This window comes from Grammomys surdaster, unplaced genomic scaffold (assembly GCF_004785775.1).
Source record: "Grammomys surdaster isolate TR1022 unplaced genomic scaffold, NIH_TR_1.0 355, whole genome shotgun sequence".
NCBI classification, from domain to species: Eukaryota; Metazoa; Chordata; class Mammalia; order Rodentia; family Muridae; genus Grammomys; species Grammomys surdaster.
The window spans coordinates 123,509-138,101 of NW_021604774.1; the positions used below are offsets into that span (position 1 = coordinate 123,509).

At 44.5% G+C, this 14,593-nt stretch overlaps 1 protein-coding gene across 1 annotated transcript in view; it reads left to right on the top strand.

Annotated features, from left to right (window-relative positions):
• Positions 1-14,593, top strand: part of LOC114631269 (zinc finger protein 208-like) — a 103,773-nt gene that overhangs the window by 64,251 nt on the left and 24,929 nt on the right. The window contains exon 7 of the mRNA XM_028779572.1: positions 2,420-3,174. Coding sequence (XP_028635405.1) covers positions 2,420-3,174 — 755 coding nt within the window. The remainder of the gene's footprint in view (positions 1-2,419; positions 3,175-14,593) is intronic.

A 14,593-nucleotide genomic window follows, 5' to 3' on the forward strand; every position in this document is an offset into this window, starting at 1 on the left:
CTCCCTCCCTCCCTCCCTCCCTTCCTCCCTTCCTTCCTTTCTTCCTTCCTTTGCCTCTCATCTAATTGTGGAACTGCTGGGTTTACAAATATGAGCAGTGCATCTGATTTCTTGTGGGTCCTGGGATTGAACTCTGGTCGAGAGGCCTTTGTGGCAGGTACATTTATGCACAGAGCTATCTTGCCTGCCCCGGTGCAGTTTCTTCTTATAATCTGAGTAAGATCAAAACATGTTGCTTCAGAAGGTCTCACCCCCAGCAAACTTCACTCTAAACAAGGCACGAGGTTATCCTTTTCCACCATTCCCTTTAAGCCTTGGAAAAGTCTAAGGGGGACTTCACCAGAGTTGACAATGGCCATGGCGGTTAATTACATTTCAGATACAGGAAAGCACAGGAGAAACTGGTGACCCCCGTGTACCTGAGGATTGCTGTTGTGCTATTGCCAAGTCCTGAAAGACAGATGTGCCATTGTACTTTTTTTTTTTTAAATCCAGCATGCTTTTAAGTGCTGAGGCAGGACAAGGACCCAGTTACACACCCCTCCATCACTTTCTTTTCCCTTTTTGCTCGCCAAGACAGGGTTTCTGCATAGCCCTGTCTGTCCTGGAACTCACTCTGTAGCCTAGGCTGGCCTTGAACACACAGAAACTTCTCTGCCTCCGAGTGCTAGGACTAAAGGTGTGCGTCACTACTGCCTGGCTTCCATCACTTCTTTGTAAAGTTATGGTTAAATACACATAACCAAAGTTACCATGTTAGCTGTTATTTTAAGCATACAGTTCAGCAATATTAAGATCATTCACATTGTTTGATTCTGTTCACATTCCATCACCTGATCCATCTTCAGAGCATCTGGAAAAATCCTTATGATTTTTGTAGACTAGTTCTACTAGAGTATAATTTGCAATATTGATGGATATTGGCAAGTTTGTACACCTGTGTTACCACAATCAAGATAGGGCGTATCTTTGTACCTTGTTCTGCACAACCCCTGAAGCCCCGGCTCAGGAAGCCTGCCATTTACAGAAGTCCTTCTTGATTATATTTCTGTTCTCGTAAAGAAGAGTGGTTCTCAGCATTCCTTATCTGTGACCCTTTAACATACTTCCTCACGTGACCCCCAACCATTACATTGGTTTTTTTTTGCTACTTCCTAACTGTATTTTTGCTGTTATGAATCATAATGTAAATGTCTGTGTTTTCCTGTGGTCTTAGGTGTCTCCTGTGAAAGGGCCATTCGATCCCAAAGAGGTCTCGACCCACAGGTTGAGAATCACTGATATAGCCTCTACTGGTGTTCTTCTAAGCATGGTTCAGAGTTAACTCAGAGTTACACTGTTTTAGAACTAGTATAGCACTCTCTGTGTTCATCCACTTTTCATTTCTAGTGATGCCTCCCCTTCCATTCTGTTTGTCTAATTTCAAATTGCTTAGCCATTTTCAAGAGTGTATAGGTGTTAAAACCTTCATATATATACATATATGTATATATATGCACACACATGCACATATATATATATACATACATATACACCTTCTAATATATGTGTATATATACATATATAAAACTTCCAATATATATATGTATGTATATATATATATATGTATATATATATATATATGTGTGTGTGTGTGTGCATATATTTATATCTGGCAAAGATTTATTAGAAAGGTCATTAGTCACAGTGAATAAAGAAGAACCAGGAGATGATGGTAATTGTAGGCACTGGGCCTACAATGCAAGTTAGAGCCTAGTAAACATTAATGTGCTTCCAAGGGTAATCTTAGCAATGTCTTGGTTGCCCACAAAAAAATAAATGACTCCCCATGCTCCCCAGCAGATTGCTTGGCTAGACAGTGGGAGAAAAGATCTTCCCCCAAGGAGTCCCACACAGAGCTGCTACCTTTCCAGCTGATACAAGACACTTGTGTGTGACCCACAAACACCATGTTGGGAACCCTGACAAGAATGCTGAGCAGTGACAGGGAGAGTGGCAAGCAGAGGCACTCATTTCTTGCTGGTGACCCTCCTGAGTGCCTTCCAGTTTTCACTGTAGTTTCTTTTTCTGGAAAAAAGAAAAATAGCTGTTTTCTGCTTCTCTTCTTTTTCAGCATTGGAATCTGGATGTGGTACCAAGATAGTGTTCTCCAGTCGACATATGTGTGATGACGACTCGCCACGGATGACAGAAAGTCTTCCACGCTGCAATCTTGAGAGCTCAAGACTCCAAGATGACTGGGAAGGCAAAGGCCAATTTGATAGACAACCAGGAAATCCAGCCAGAAATGTCAGTCCAGTGTCCATCTGTCACAAAGAAATGCCGGCGTTAAGCCAGCACTTGTCCCTTACTTTTTACCAGACAAAGTCCTGTAGATATAAAAAATGCAAAAGAGACTTCTGCCAAGGGCAGAACCAAGGAATTCCTACAAATGAGAAGCCCTACACGTGTAGGGAGTGTGGGAAGGCTTTTAAATATGTCTCTCGACTAATCCAGCATGAGAACATTCATTCGGGCAAGAAGCCTTATGAATGTAAAGAGTGTGGGAAGGCCTTCAATTCTGGTTCAAATTTCCTACAACACCAGAGAGTTCATACGGGTGAGAAACCTTATGCATGTAAAGACTGTGCTAAAGCCTTCGGTCGAAGCTCCCAGCTCATCGAGCATCAGAGAATCCATACAGGGGAGAAACCCTATCAATGTAAGGAGTGTGGCAAGGCCTTCAATCGTGTCTCACATCTCAGAGTACATCACAGGATTCATTCTGGGGAAAAGCCCTATGTGTGTAAGGAGTGTGGGAAGACCTTTAGCCATAGGTCTCAGTTGATTCAACATCAGACTGTTCACACTGGCAAGAAACTCTTTGAGTGCAAAGAGTGCAGAAAGGCTTTTAATCAAGGGTCCACTCTAATCCGACATCAGAGAATTCACACGGGAGAGAAACCGTACAAGTGTAAGGCGTGTGGCAAGACCTTTCGAGTGAACTCGCAGCTTAAGCAACATCACAGAATTCACACCGGAGAGAAACCGTACCAGTGTAAGGTTTGCAGTAAGGCCTTCAAGCGGGTCTCGCATCTCACAGTGCATTATAGAACTCATACGGGTGAGAAGCCGTTCGAATGCAAGGAATGTGGGAAGGCCTTCAGCCACTGCTCACAGCTGATTAAACATCAGGTGATCCATTCCGGGGAAAAGTCCAACAAGCATAAGGGATGCCGGAGGAGTGTAAGGCATGATCCAACATCCGAGCATCCGAGTCTGCGCAATAGAGGAACACACAGGAACATAGTAAATGTGGAAAAGCCATCTCTTGGCACTTACCCACTGTTAATCATCAGGGAATTTGTTAGCCAGCAACCATGTGAATGGAAGTAATGCAGAGAGCCCGTTCGCTTAGTGTAATAACTGATTGTGCATCTTCAAGAAAGGACAGATAAACGTACTGCAAATGAGACACCTCTATTCAGTTTATCCTAAATGAACACAGTTGTATGTTGTCTCCCAACACAATCCAGAACCTATTCATGGGATTTTTGTGTTGTTTTGTGTTTGTTTTGTTTGTTTGTTTGTTATTTTGAGACAAGGTCTCTCTTTGTAGCCTTAGCTGGCCTGGAGTTTGCTGTGTAAACCAGGCTGACCTGAAACTCAGAGAGATCTGCCTGCCTCTACCTTCAGGGGATATTAAAAGTATGTTCCATTGCACCCAGTTTTAGTCACAGGCAAAAGAAAGCCAAAATACTCTGCACTTGATAATTAAAAAAAAAAAGTCATGCAAATACCATGAGCTACAAGAAAAAGAATGACTTAATACTTTTAAATGCTAAGGAAGAAAAGACAAAGCTATATCCAGGATGTGGTGGTCCATACCTTGAGTCCTAGGCACTTGGAAGGCAGAAGCAGATGGATCTCTGAGTTCTAGGCCAGCTGGCTACTCAATGAGACCCTGTCTCCAAACAATGACAACAATCCCATCCCCAAAAGTTATACCCAGAGGAATTAAAAGACTTTTATAAAAAGCTCTGTGTGTGTGCGCATGCGTGTTTGTACATGTAAATCCCACAGTTCGTGTGTAGAGAGCAGAGGGCAGCTTTGTGGAGTCACTTCTTTCTTTCCTCCTTTATGTGGGTTCCAGAAGTTGAACTTAGATCACCAGGCTTATCCACTGAGCTACCTCACTGGCCTTTTTAATAATTAGAAACACATTTTTTAACTCCTAGACTTAAAAACCCAGATTTGCAGGTTTTGAGTACATGCTTGTATATGAAAGCACGAATGAGTATCCAAACACACTAAATGAAGGAGTCAGAACTACAAAACAGCTGTGCATGGTGGGGCATGCTTGTAATCTCAGCTCTGGGAAGCTGAGGCAGGAGGATTGCTTCAAGTCAAGGCCAGCTTGGGCTACATAGTGATAACACTGTCTTAAAAAACAATGAAAGTACCAAACACCAAGACAATAGATTTTAAAAAAAAGGCAGTAGTTTCATTTTTTTTTTTTTTTTTTTTTTTTTTTTGTGGGGTGGGGATGGGGTTGATTGTTTGTTTGTTTGTTTGTTTGTAGCCTGAGGAATTTTTCTAAATTCAGTTGTTTATAAGACTGGGGCTTGGGCAAGATATGGTTGTGTCCTGGCTGGTCTCCAATTTGGGGCAATCCTCACTAGTTCTGGGATTACAGGAACGAGACCAAAAGTCTGACTCTTTCTAGTCTAAAATGTTCATATTCTCTGTAGACAGTATATTTTTGTGACTTCCAAACTAGGAGAGTTAAGATCTATAGTAAAAGGTCGTCTTCCTGTCTTGTGCCTGAGTCTCACATTACTCTGTTATTTCTTCCTGTTTCAGGAATAGTCTTGATTTTGGAGAGAATTTTTAAATGTCTACATGGTTCGATTGTTTGGGGGGTCTTCCTTTGATTTATATCACAGGTAGATTTTTTCTGCTCACGTCAGTGATTCCTAGTTATTGTTAGCATCTGCCTCTTTCTTTAGCGTCTTGTAGTTGTGGGCTTTTCCACCGGTGCCCAAGTTTATGAAATGATGTCTGAGACTGAATATTACAAATAAATGCCTAGGCTAATAGCTTTGGCTTGTTCCCCAACTAGCTTATGTCTCAATAATTCTGTATATTCTAGTCTATGAATGCCACATGGTTGGCTACCTGGTCCTCAGTTTATAATACTACCATAAGTGTTCCCCATCATCATTTGGGATGAATCCTCTCTTTTTCTTCTCTCCTCTCCTGGTTGAGATGAGAAATCCAGCCCTATTCTCTTTTTCTGCCTAGTCAATGGCTGATTAGCTTTTTATTAACCTGATCAGAGATTAATTGGGGAGTAATGTTTATACAGCATTGAGACAGGAGATTCTTAGAATGAACATTACAAAGCAATGTCTGGATTGCAACCAGATATGGGGCACAGAAATCAGCATTTGAATAATACAAGGATAATTGGTGCCATTATGCCAACAGAATCTGGATAGCAGATTCAAATTTCCAAGCCTCCTCTGCAGCTCAAAGTGGCCAATATTGGCCACTGGAATCTAATGGAGGCTTCTGGAGAGAAGTTCGTGTCCCAAAGAAAGATGTCAATCTATCGAACTGATTTGCAACAGAAAATGTACCTCAGGGTGGAGGACCTTGGACGCCATGCAATGAGAAGGAACAAACAGCTACGATTGCATCCTCAAAGTGATACCCAACGCAGTTCCACATCTAGCTTTGCACTCTCTGACCACAATACACTTGATTTTTCTCATATGAGTCCTACAGTTTTGCTGTATTTTTAAGATCTTAATTGTGTTTTATTACCTGTGAACAAGACTCGATAGATGGCAGAGATCTCAGTGACTGATGAACGTCAAAGAGAGAAAGAGATAGAGGCTTCTACCTGAGTTCATGTTAAATGGACATTTCAATGCACCCTTAATTCCTAAAGGTGTCAGTTTATCGGTGAACAATCATCATTAGCATCTATGATGAACAGCCGTACCAGCACCAGAAAATCCCCACAGTGTCCTTGAAATGCTATTTCCTTGTTGTCCTTTGTATTAGTTTGCCTTCTATTGCTGTGAGAAACATCAAGACCAAACGAAATGCAGGGAGTAAAGGGTTAATTTCACCTTGCAGCTTACAGGAATGGAACTCAGGGTTGGAACTCAAGGCAAGAACTGGAGCTAAGACCGTGAAGACTTTTGCTTACTGGCTTGCTCAGACTTTGTTGTTTTGTTTTCCTACAGAGGACAATCTGCTCAAGGGAAGCACCACCCACAGCTGAGCTCTCCAACATCAGTCATTGATTAAATACAAAAAAGAAAGAAAGAAACAACAAAGCCAAGCAACAAAACCAAAAACACCCCAAGGCTGGAGAGATGGTTCGGCAGTTAAGAGCTATAATTCCTAGCACACACACATGGCACGTCACAACTGTAACTCCAGTTCCAGGGAACCTGACACCCTCACCCAGATATACAAATAGGCAAAACACCAATGCACATAAAATTAAAAAAATTATTTAAAAAATGCCCCATGCAAATGCATGTCCACCAACTAATCTGATGGTGATTATTCCCTCAGTTAAGGGTTCCTCTTCCGAGAAGATACTAGCTTGTATTCAGTTGAAAAACAATCTAGCCAGCACACTCTGTATCTTGGGTAGCTAGTTTATGAAGTTATGTCACAATCTTAGGCTTGTCATTTTGCCACAATACCACAATACCATGGTTCCCAGAGACAGGCTGAATTTTCTGGGCCCACTCCCCAATATTTTCTGAATTGTGTCTTATGATTTTTTTTTTGGTTGTTATTGTTGTTCTTCCAGACAGGGTTTCTTTATGTAGCATTTTGTGTATCTGTCCTGGAACTAGCTCTGCAGATCAGGCTGGCCTCAAACTCAACAGATCTGTCTGCTTCTGGCTCATGAGTGAGGGGATTAAATGTATGTGCCACCACTTTCCAGCTTTGTTTTCGAAACTTTAAAAAAAGGTTTTTTTTTGTCTTTTCCCCCCTTCTCTCATATATTACATTCCAACTGTAGTTTCCCTCCCTCCCCTCCCCTCAGTCTCTCCCTCCCACCTCCCCTCTCCCCCAGAACTCCCATTCCCTACTCCTTCCTCCCTTCAAAAAAGAGCAGGTTCCCCCAGGGACATAAACCAAACAGGGCATAACAAACTGCAATAAGACCAGGAACATACCATCACATCAAGGCTGAATGAGGCAACTCAGTAGGAGAAGGGTCCTTGTGCAGGAAAAAGGGTCAGAGACAGGCCCTGCTAGCACTGTTAGGAATCCCGAAAGAACACCAACCTGCTCAGCCTTAACATATGCAGAACCTAGGTCAGACCCCTACAGGCTCACTGATCACTGAGATGCCCCATGAATTCATAATGTGGCTGTGTTCCTGTGTCCCCAACCCTTCCTCTGTCTCCACAGGGCTCCTGAGCTCCATCTAATGTTTGGCTGTGGGAGTCTGCATCTGCTCCCATAGTTTGCTGGTCTCTTTGATGATTCTGCTAGGCCAGGGTCTCAGAATACTCTGCAGGCAGGACAGACTGTAGGTCGAAGGTTTTGTGGCTGGATTGGTATTCTAGTCCCAACCAGCCTTGCCTGGATACAGAAGATGGCTGGTTCAGGCCCCGGGCTCCCCATGACTAGGAGTAAAAAGGAGTTTTGTATGTTGACACATCAGCTGATGTTTGCTGTTACCCCAGTGTAACCACCTTGTGAGAACCAGCTATGATTGCCTCCATTTCTCTGTTGCTGAATATTCAGGTTGCTTTAAAAAAATTCTGATGAGCATCTTATTCATCCATGTTTGGGGGAACTTGAGGAGTTACATCCACAAGAATATCTCCAGGGTAGAGATGTGATAGGAGTTACCTGGATCATGCTTCTTTACTCACTGCGACCCAACTTGAGAACTGTTGCTGGGTCTGGACAGTAGCCACAATTCAGCTGCTACAAGCTGTCAGTCAGAACATCATCAAATTGGACTCAGGTACTTAGGAAGACCTTTGACTAGAGACTCCATTGAGCTGGTGGCCTTTTAGGAGGCCACGAAAAGGATATTTCCCATCCTCCCTTCCAGTAAAATTAGGATTGGTCTGGAAGCCAAGCTTACTGAGTACACAAATACACTATTATCGGTGTTTTAAGGAGTTCCTTCTTCTCAGGGCATTGAGTCTGGAGTAACTCATCCCAGAATATGAATGTCTAGCTGGGGGAAGCATGTGAGAACATGTTGGCTTAACAGCTGAAGAGATGAATCAGTGGTTAAGATCACTCACTGGCTGCTCTTTCAGAGGACCTTGGTTCAATTCCCAGCAACCACAGGGCAGGTCCCAGTTTAACTCCAGTTCCAGGGGATCCAGTATCCTTACATAAACAAATGGACAGGCAAAACACCAATGCACGTAAAGAAAAAAAAAAAGAAATAGAAAAGAGAGAGCAACGTCTTAGCAGTAGGACCCAAACTATTCCATGTTTTGAAAACAGGTTGGCTGAGTGTGGTAGTTTGTAATACAAGAGCATCACTGGGGCCTAGGACTTCCAGGCAACAATATTCCACCTAAAAAAAAAAAAAAAAAAAGTGGGGGAGGGGGAAGGAAAAAGGTGTATTTGAACACTCTTCCCAGCAGGTGGCACTAGAGTACTGTGAAACATCCTTCAATACGCTGGTACTTTTAAAGGCTATTAAAAACTCTTTCATCTCTTCTTGTGTTAACCCCAGATTAAGTCAATATCTTTTGATCCCTGCGTACACCTTTGCAGAACAGAAATACAGTGATTTTTTTTTTCAGACAGAATCTCACTATGTAGCTAAGGCTGGAATTGCAGGTAAGCACCATCCCTGCTATCTTTCCCCCGATCCAACCAAAGCTTCCCCACTTTCAGGCTGGAACTCACTATGAAACCACGGCTGGATTTGAATTTGTGGCAATTCTCCTGCCTCAGCAGAGTGCTGAGACTGCAGGAATCAGCCACTATACTCAACATGGTTAGTTAAGGAGGCTTTTCTCAACTGGGGAGTTGAAACCTCTTGGGGGTGGGGGGTTCAGCACACCCTTTCACAGGAATTGCATAGTAGATATCCTGAATATAAGATACTTACATTATGATTTATAACAGTAGCAAAATCACAGTTATGAAGTAGCAATAGAAATAATTTTATAGTTGGAGGAACTGTATTAAAGGGTTGAAGCATTAGGAAGGCCGAGAACCACTGTATTAAGGCACTTTATTTGATTACAGGGAGCTAGCTGGTTGTCAGTGAAGCCAACCAAGTGCTAAGACAGCTGTAACTCACAGCTCTATTTTTGGAGTGTGTGTGGGGGGGAATGGGAGGTGAGGGTGTGTGTGGGGGGGAGGTCATGGGGTGGATAAAGGTAACATTGATTATCAGTAGCCCATGACTTAATCAATCATACCTACCTAGTAAAGCCTCAGCTTCTTCTCCCTACCCCCATCAATTCAAGGCGTTCAGAAAGATCAAGAAGAATACAGCCGTGTGCTAGGAGAGTGACACACTTCAACCCTGTGGGGAGAGAAGCTCCGATTCTTATGGCCTCTGGACTTTGTCTTCAACTTGTTCATTTGTGTCCTTTAAACTCTCCTATAATAAACAAAAAGAAGGAGAAGAAGGAGAAAATCCTATGTTTTCCTGATGTCTTTCATGCAAATTAATAGAACTCAAGAAGCAAGGGTGGTAGAAACCCCAGTCTGGAGTCAGAAACACAGGCAAAACAAGTGAAGTTCGGGAGTTCCATCACAGACAGTGGGGAGTTTTGTAGGGCCAAGCCTTCAACTCCAGGTAGTGTCAAAACTGGATTGATGACAGCCAGCAGTTATCTTTTATGGGATAGGTTTTCAAAGATGTTGAAATGTTATCTGAAGAAATTAGGAAATGTATGATACACCCTTTCTACTTTATATTTCTTTATCCCCCCCCTCCCATTTGTCAGGTCTGTTTTTGTCTGTGGAAATTAAGATCTAAGAAGCCAGGGAATTCTGTTTGCTTCCCTTTTCTCTCTTCATCCAAGTGGCCTCTTTTTATTTGTTTCAGCTTTTAATACAACTATTGATTTCTTGATCCTTCAAAGTAGGGATAATTTTTAGTTTGGCAAAAGGCAGAAAAAAATCTGACTCCTGTATTTTGGTTCCTATGATGTTGTTGCATTTGCTGCTTCCAACACTAATAATGGCATTCCCATTTTGTAGGTGAAACATGCTGGTTTGCTCTCGTCACGGAGGTGATTAATATGAGTGGGAGGGAAGAGACAATCAGATGCAGAATAGTGGCTGTTCTTGTTGTGGCAAAGCTTAGCCTGCAAAGGTTAAACTTCCAAGCTTGGCGTCGTGGGGGCTCACACCTTTAATCTCAATTTGGAAGGCGGATACAGAAAGATCAAGAGTTCAGAGTCATCCTTGGCTGCTTACCCATTTCGGAGGTTAGTCTGGGCTAACCACCTCAAATCTCCCTCTCTAAAAACTCATAGTCTTAAAAACTAACAATAAAAGTTGAGCTTGGTTAAGTAATGGACAGTGACATCAAGGAAACTCGCACATGAATAGTGTGAGGCTCCGCAGCAGCTGGTAACTGGGGACACCTCTGGTCTCCCCGCAGGATGGGAATCCTAACGAGCTGGCGCAAGAGTCGCCCTAACCGACACGGCCAGGAACCCTGGGCAACCCTTCTGCATAATCACGCACTCAGCCACACACAGCTCTCATCCCTTCTGCAACCTGCAGTAGTATAACAGCCTTAAACAGTGCCTTTCTCCTCAAGCCCTGCCCTTTTCCTCTGACTCCTCTGAGAACCCGCCCCTTTAAGCCACGCCCTCACCTCAGTCGGCTGGGAGAACCTCCCTACTTGCTAAGCCCTGCCCCTCACCTCAGAATAGTGTGAACCCTCCCCTTTCCCGCTTAGCGGCTCCCTCACCGTGCACTTCGCTGACACCCTGCTCTTTCGCCTCAAGCCCCGCCTCTTACCTCAGATTTTGCTGAGAACCCGCCCTTTTCCACTAAGTCCCGCCCTCTAGTTTCTGCTGAGAACCTGCCCCTTCTCCAAGCTCTGCCCTCATCTCTGACTGCGGAGAACCGCCCTACTGGCTAAGCCCCGCCCCTTACTTCAGCTGAGACCCCACCCCTTTACCTCTTAGCGCCGCCTTCACGGGAGCCGCTGAGAACCCGCCCCTTCTCCCCCAAGCTCCGCCCTCACCTCAGGAGGCCGAGACCAAACCTTCTGGCTAAGGCCCGCCCTCACCTCGGATTCTGCTGAGAACCCGCCCTACTTGATAACCCCGCCCCCTTATCTTATCCCGATGAGCTCCCGCCCCTTCTCCGCTTAGCACCGCTCTCTCCAAGGACTCCGTTGAGAACCCGCCCCTTATACACCAAGCCCCGCCCCTTAGTCCAGAGTCTGCTGAGAGCCAGCCCCTCACATCAGACATCTGAGACCCTTGCTCTTCTCTGCTTAGCCTTGTCTTCACCCTCAGACTAAGAAACTGTCCTTCTCCGTAAGACCCGCTTCTCATCGCAGACTTCGCTGAGTACACGCCCCTTAAGCCCCGCCTTTCTCAGATTAGGCTCTTCTGTTGTCGCTGGCAGAGGCTGCGCTTGCGCACACATAGCTTGTTTGGTACCTCCCGGCGTCCTTCGGTTGACAGCGTCTGGGTAAGGTAGCTGGCGGGTGAGTTGAGACGCTTGTTAGGGAGTGGGAGCCCGAGCGCTGCGGGCAGGGGCGATCCTCATGGTCCCTGTGTTTTCTGTCTGGAGGAAGGCGGGCGGATGCGTGGAATCCGGGAGCGCGAGGGCTCAGAAGACTGGGCGTCCTGATCTAAGTCTGTGCTTGGGTGTTCCAGGCTGGCGAGTGTGAGAAAGGAACTGGGCTGTGAGTTTTCAGTGTGAGAGAGGGAGACAGGCTGAGAGAAGTAAGTGCTGTGCATGTGAGAGGACTGTGAAATGTATGGTAGGTCTGACTTCCGGTAGTCTGCATTACAGCCCTTAAATGCTTGGAATCTCCAAAGTAATAAATCTTGTTGACCGCTCGTGATTGATGGCTGACAGACTCAAGGTAGCTAGCTTCAGGGTCGGGGCTGATCGTAGCAGACTGTAAACCGGATTAGAGGGTTAAGACTCTCAGTTCCAAACCCGGTCCAGGAGAAGAGAGGGACTGAAGGGTAAATTGATCACCAGGGGCCAGTCCTTTTGTTGATGTTTTGAGACAGTGTCATGTACCCCAGGCAGTCCCCAAACTCATTATGTCAGTAGAAGATGACTTTGAACCCCTGGTCTTCCTAACTCAGCCTTCCAAGTGCTGTGATTACTGGCATGTGCAACCCGTACTCAGATGAATGAGTTACACAGCCATGCTTTTGTAATGAAGTGTCCATAAAGACTCAGAAGGAAAAGGATTCAAAGAGCTTTCTGACAGGAGTATCCTTGCTAGAAATCCTGAGAGGCGGTTGAGTGAAGCTGGGAATGTGAAGACAGGATTGTGTTGGAGACTTCAAGATGTTGGAGATTCTAGAGTCATGGGATACCTGCAGCTTGAGTGTGGAACCAGCCCAAGAGAGAGAAGTGCACAGTTGTCAACAAAGCTGAAAGGAGCTGGAGAGCTGAATGACAACAGACGTGGAGATGGCAGAATTTAGAGTTTGCCTTGCTGGTTTTTGGTCTTTCTTTGGTCCAGCATTGATTTCCTCATTATGTTTCTTTTCCTCCCTTTTAGAATGTGATTTGCTTTTAAAATTTTACTTATTTCACTTTTATGGTTATTTTGGCTGCACGCATATGTGTGTACACCAAATGGGTGCCTGTGTCATGGATCTCCTGGAACTGGAGTTTCAGGCAGTTGTAAGCTGTCCTATGTATGGGTGCGGGTAATTGAACGCCTGTCCTCTAGTACAGCCATTGCTCCTATGGAGCGAGCCATCTGAGAATAGCTCAGAAGGAACAGGTCCAGTAGAAGCATCTGTGTGTGTGACAGGAGATGGAGCATCTGGAGGTTGCTTCTATGGAGTTGTTCTGGATGTACCTGGACTTGACAAGATGTAGGGAGTAAGATTAAGTACATTTGGGAGACAGAATTTTTTTTCTTTTTCTTTCTTCCTTTCTTTCTTCTTCTTTTTTTTTTTAGAAATTTTTTTTCTAAGATGTACATTTGACATTGGTTCCTCTGAAACTGGAGTTACAGATGGTTGTGACCTGCCATATAGTTGCTGGGAACTGAGCTGGGTCCTCAAAAGCAGTGGGTGCTTTTAACTGCTGAGCCATCTCTCTGGCCCCCAGCATTAGATTCTCTCTGTTTGGCTGCTTACAATGGTGTGTGGCTTGGGTTAAGGATCCTAGACCCAAGCATTTGAGAAGCTGCAATAGCTGGTCCGAGCCATCTAGGGAAAGGGAAGCCTTCTAATCTAGGTCAGAAGGGAGGAGCAATGAATGAGTTCAGGACAGATGTGACACAGTGTCGAACTAGTTCCCAAAGACCTGTTGTTCCAGAGTGAGAAGAAAGCGAAGGCCCTGGGGATCCGGGTAGAGAAAAATAGTGTCTTAGGTTTTCCATCGCTATGAAGAGACACCATTTAATTGGGGCTGGCTTACAGGTTCAGAGGTTCAGTACACTATCATTATGGTGGGAAGCATGGCAGCATGCAGGCACATATTGTGCTGAGGGAGGAGATCCGAAGGCAACCAGGAGAGACTCAGGCAGCTAGGAGGAAGCTCTCTTCCGCCTTGGGTGGAGCCTGAGCATAAGAGGAGACCTCCAAAGCCCACTCTCACAGTGGCACACTCTGCAGCAAGGCCACACCTCCTAACAATACCATTCCCTATGGGCCAATCATATTCAAACTACCACAGATAGAAACCCTTGTGTCTGGTGGCATTAGGGGTGGGATTTCAAATCTACTGTGCTAAATCATAGATCAGAAACCTCCAGAGGGAACAATTCCACCTTTGCCTATAAAGTGGAAGGAAGAAGTGTTTTGTAGGACTTTTTGTCTACAGTCAGACCACATAACAGGAAGGGGCCTTAGGGACTTCTGTGGGACTATGTAGGACTTCTGTCGTATAGGAAGAAGTGACTGAGTGATTTGCTCTACTCCTGTAGTGACTCTGCGTTGCCAGCTTATCAGTTGCTTTTCTCATTGCTCTGACAAAAATTCCTGACCAAGAAAAAAAAAAAAAAGATCCACGACTTGAATACAGTCTGTCATGACACAGAAGTCACAGTGGCAACGTGTGAGGAGACTGGTCACACTGCCTTTGCAGGCTAGAAGCAGAGAGCCATGAACTGAGAACTGACTTGCCTCTTTTGTCATTTTTGTTTGTTTGTTTTTGTTCTGTTTTGTTTTGTTGCTTTTGTTTGTTTTTGTTTTCTTGTTTTAAATTAAGGAGAGATCTTAGCCCACGGGATGGTGCTACCCTCAGGGTGAATCTACTTCTTTTGTCAAACCTCACTGGGAAAACTTTCACAGACGTGCCAAGCATTATGACTTCTGGGAGATTTTGTGGTTTGTTTATTTATTTGAAATATTTTTTTCATAAATATATTCTGATCACGGTTCCTCCTCACCTGTCCAACTCCATGCCTTCTCTT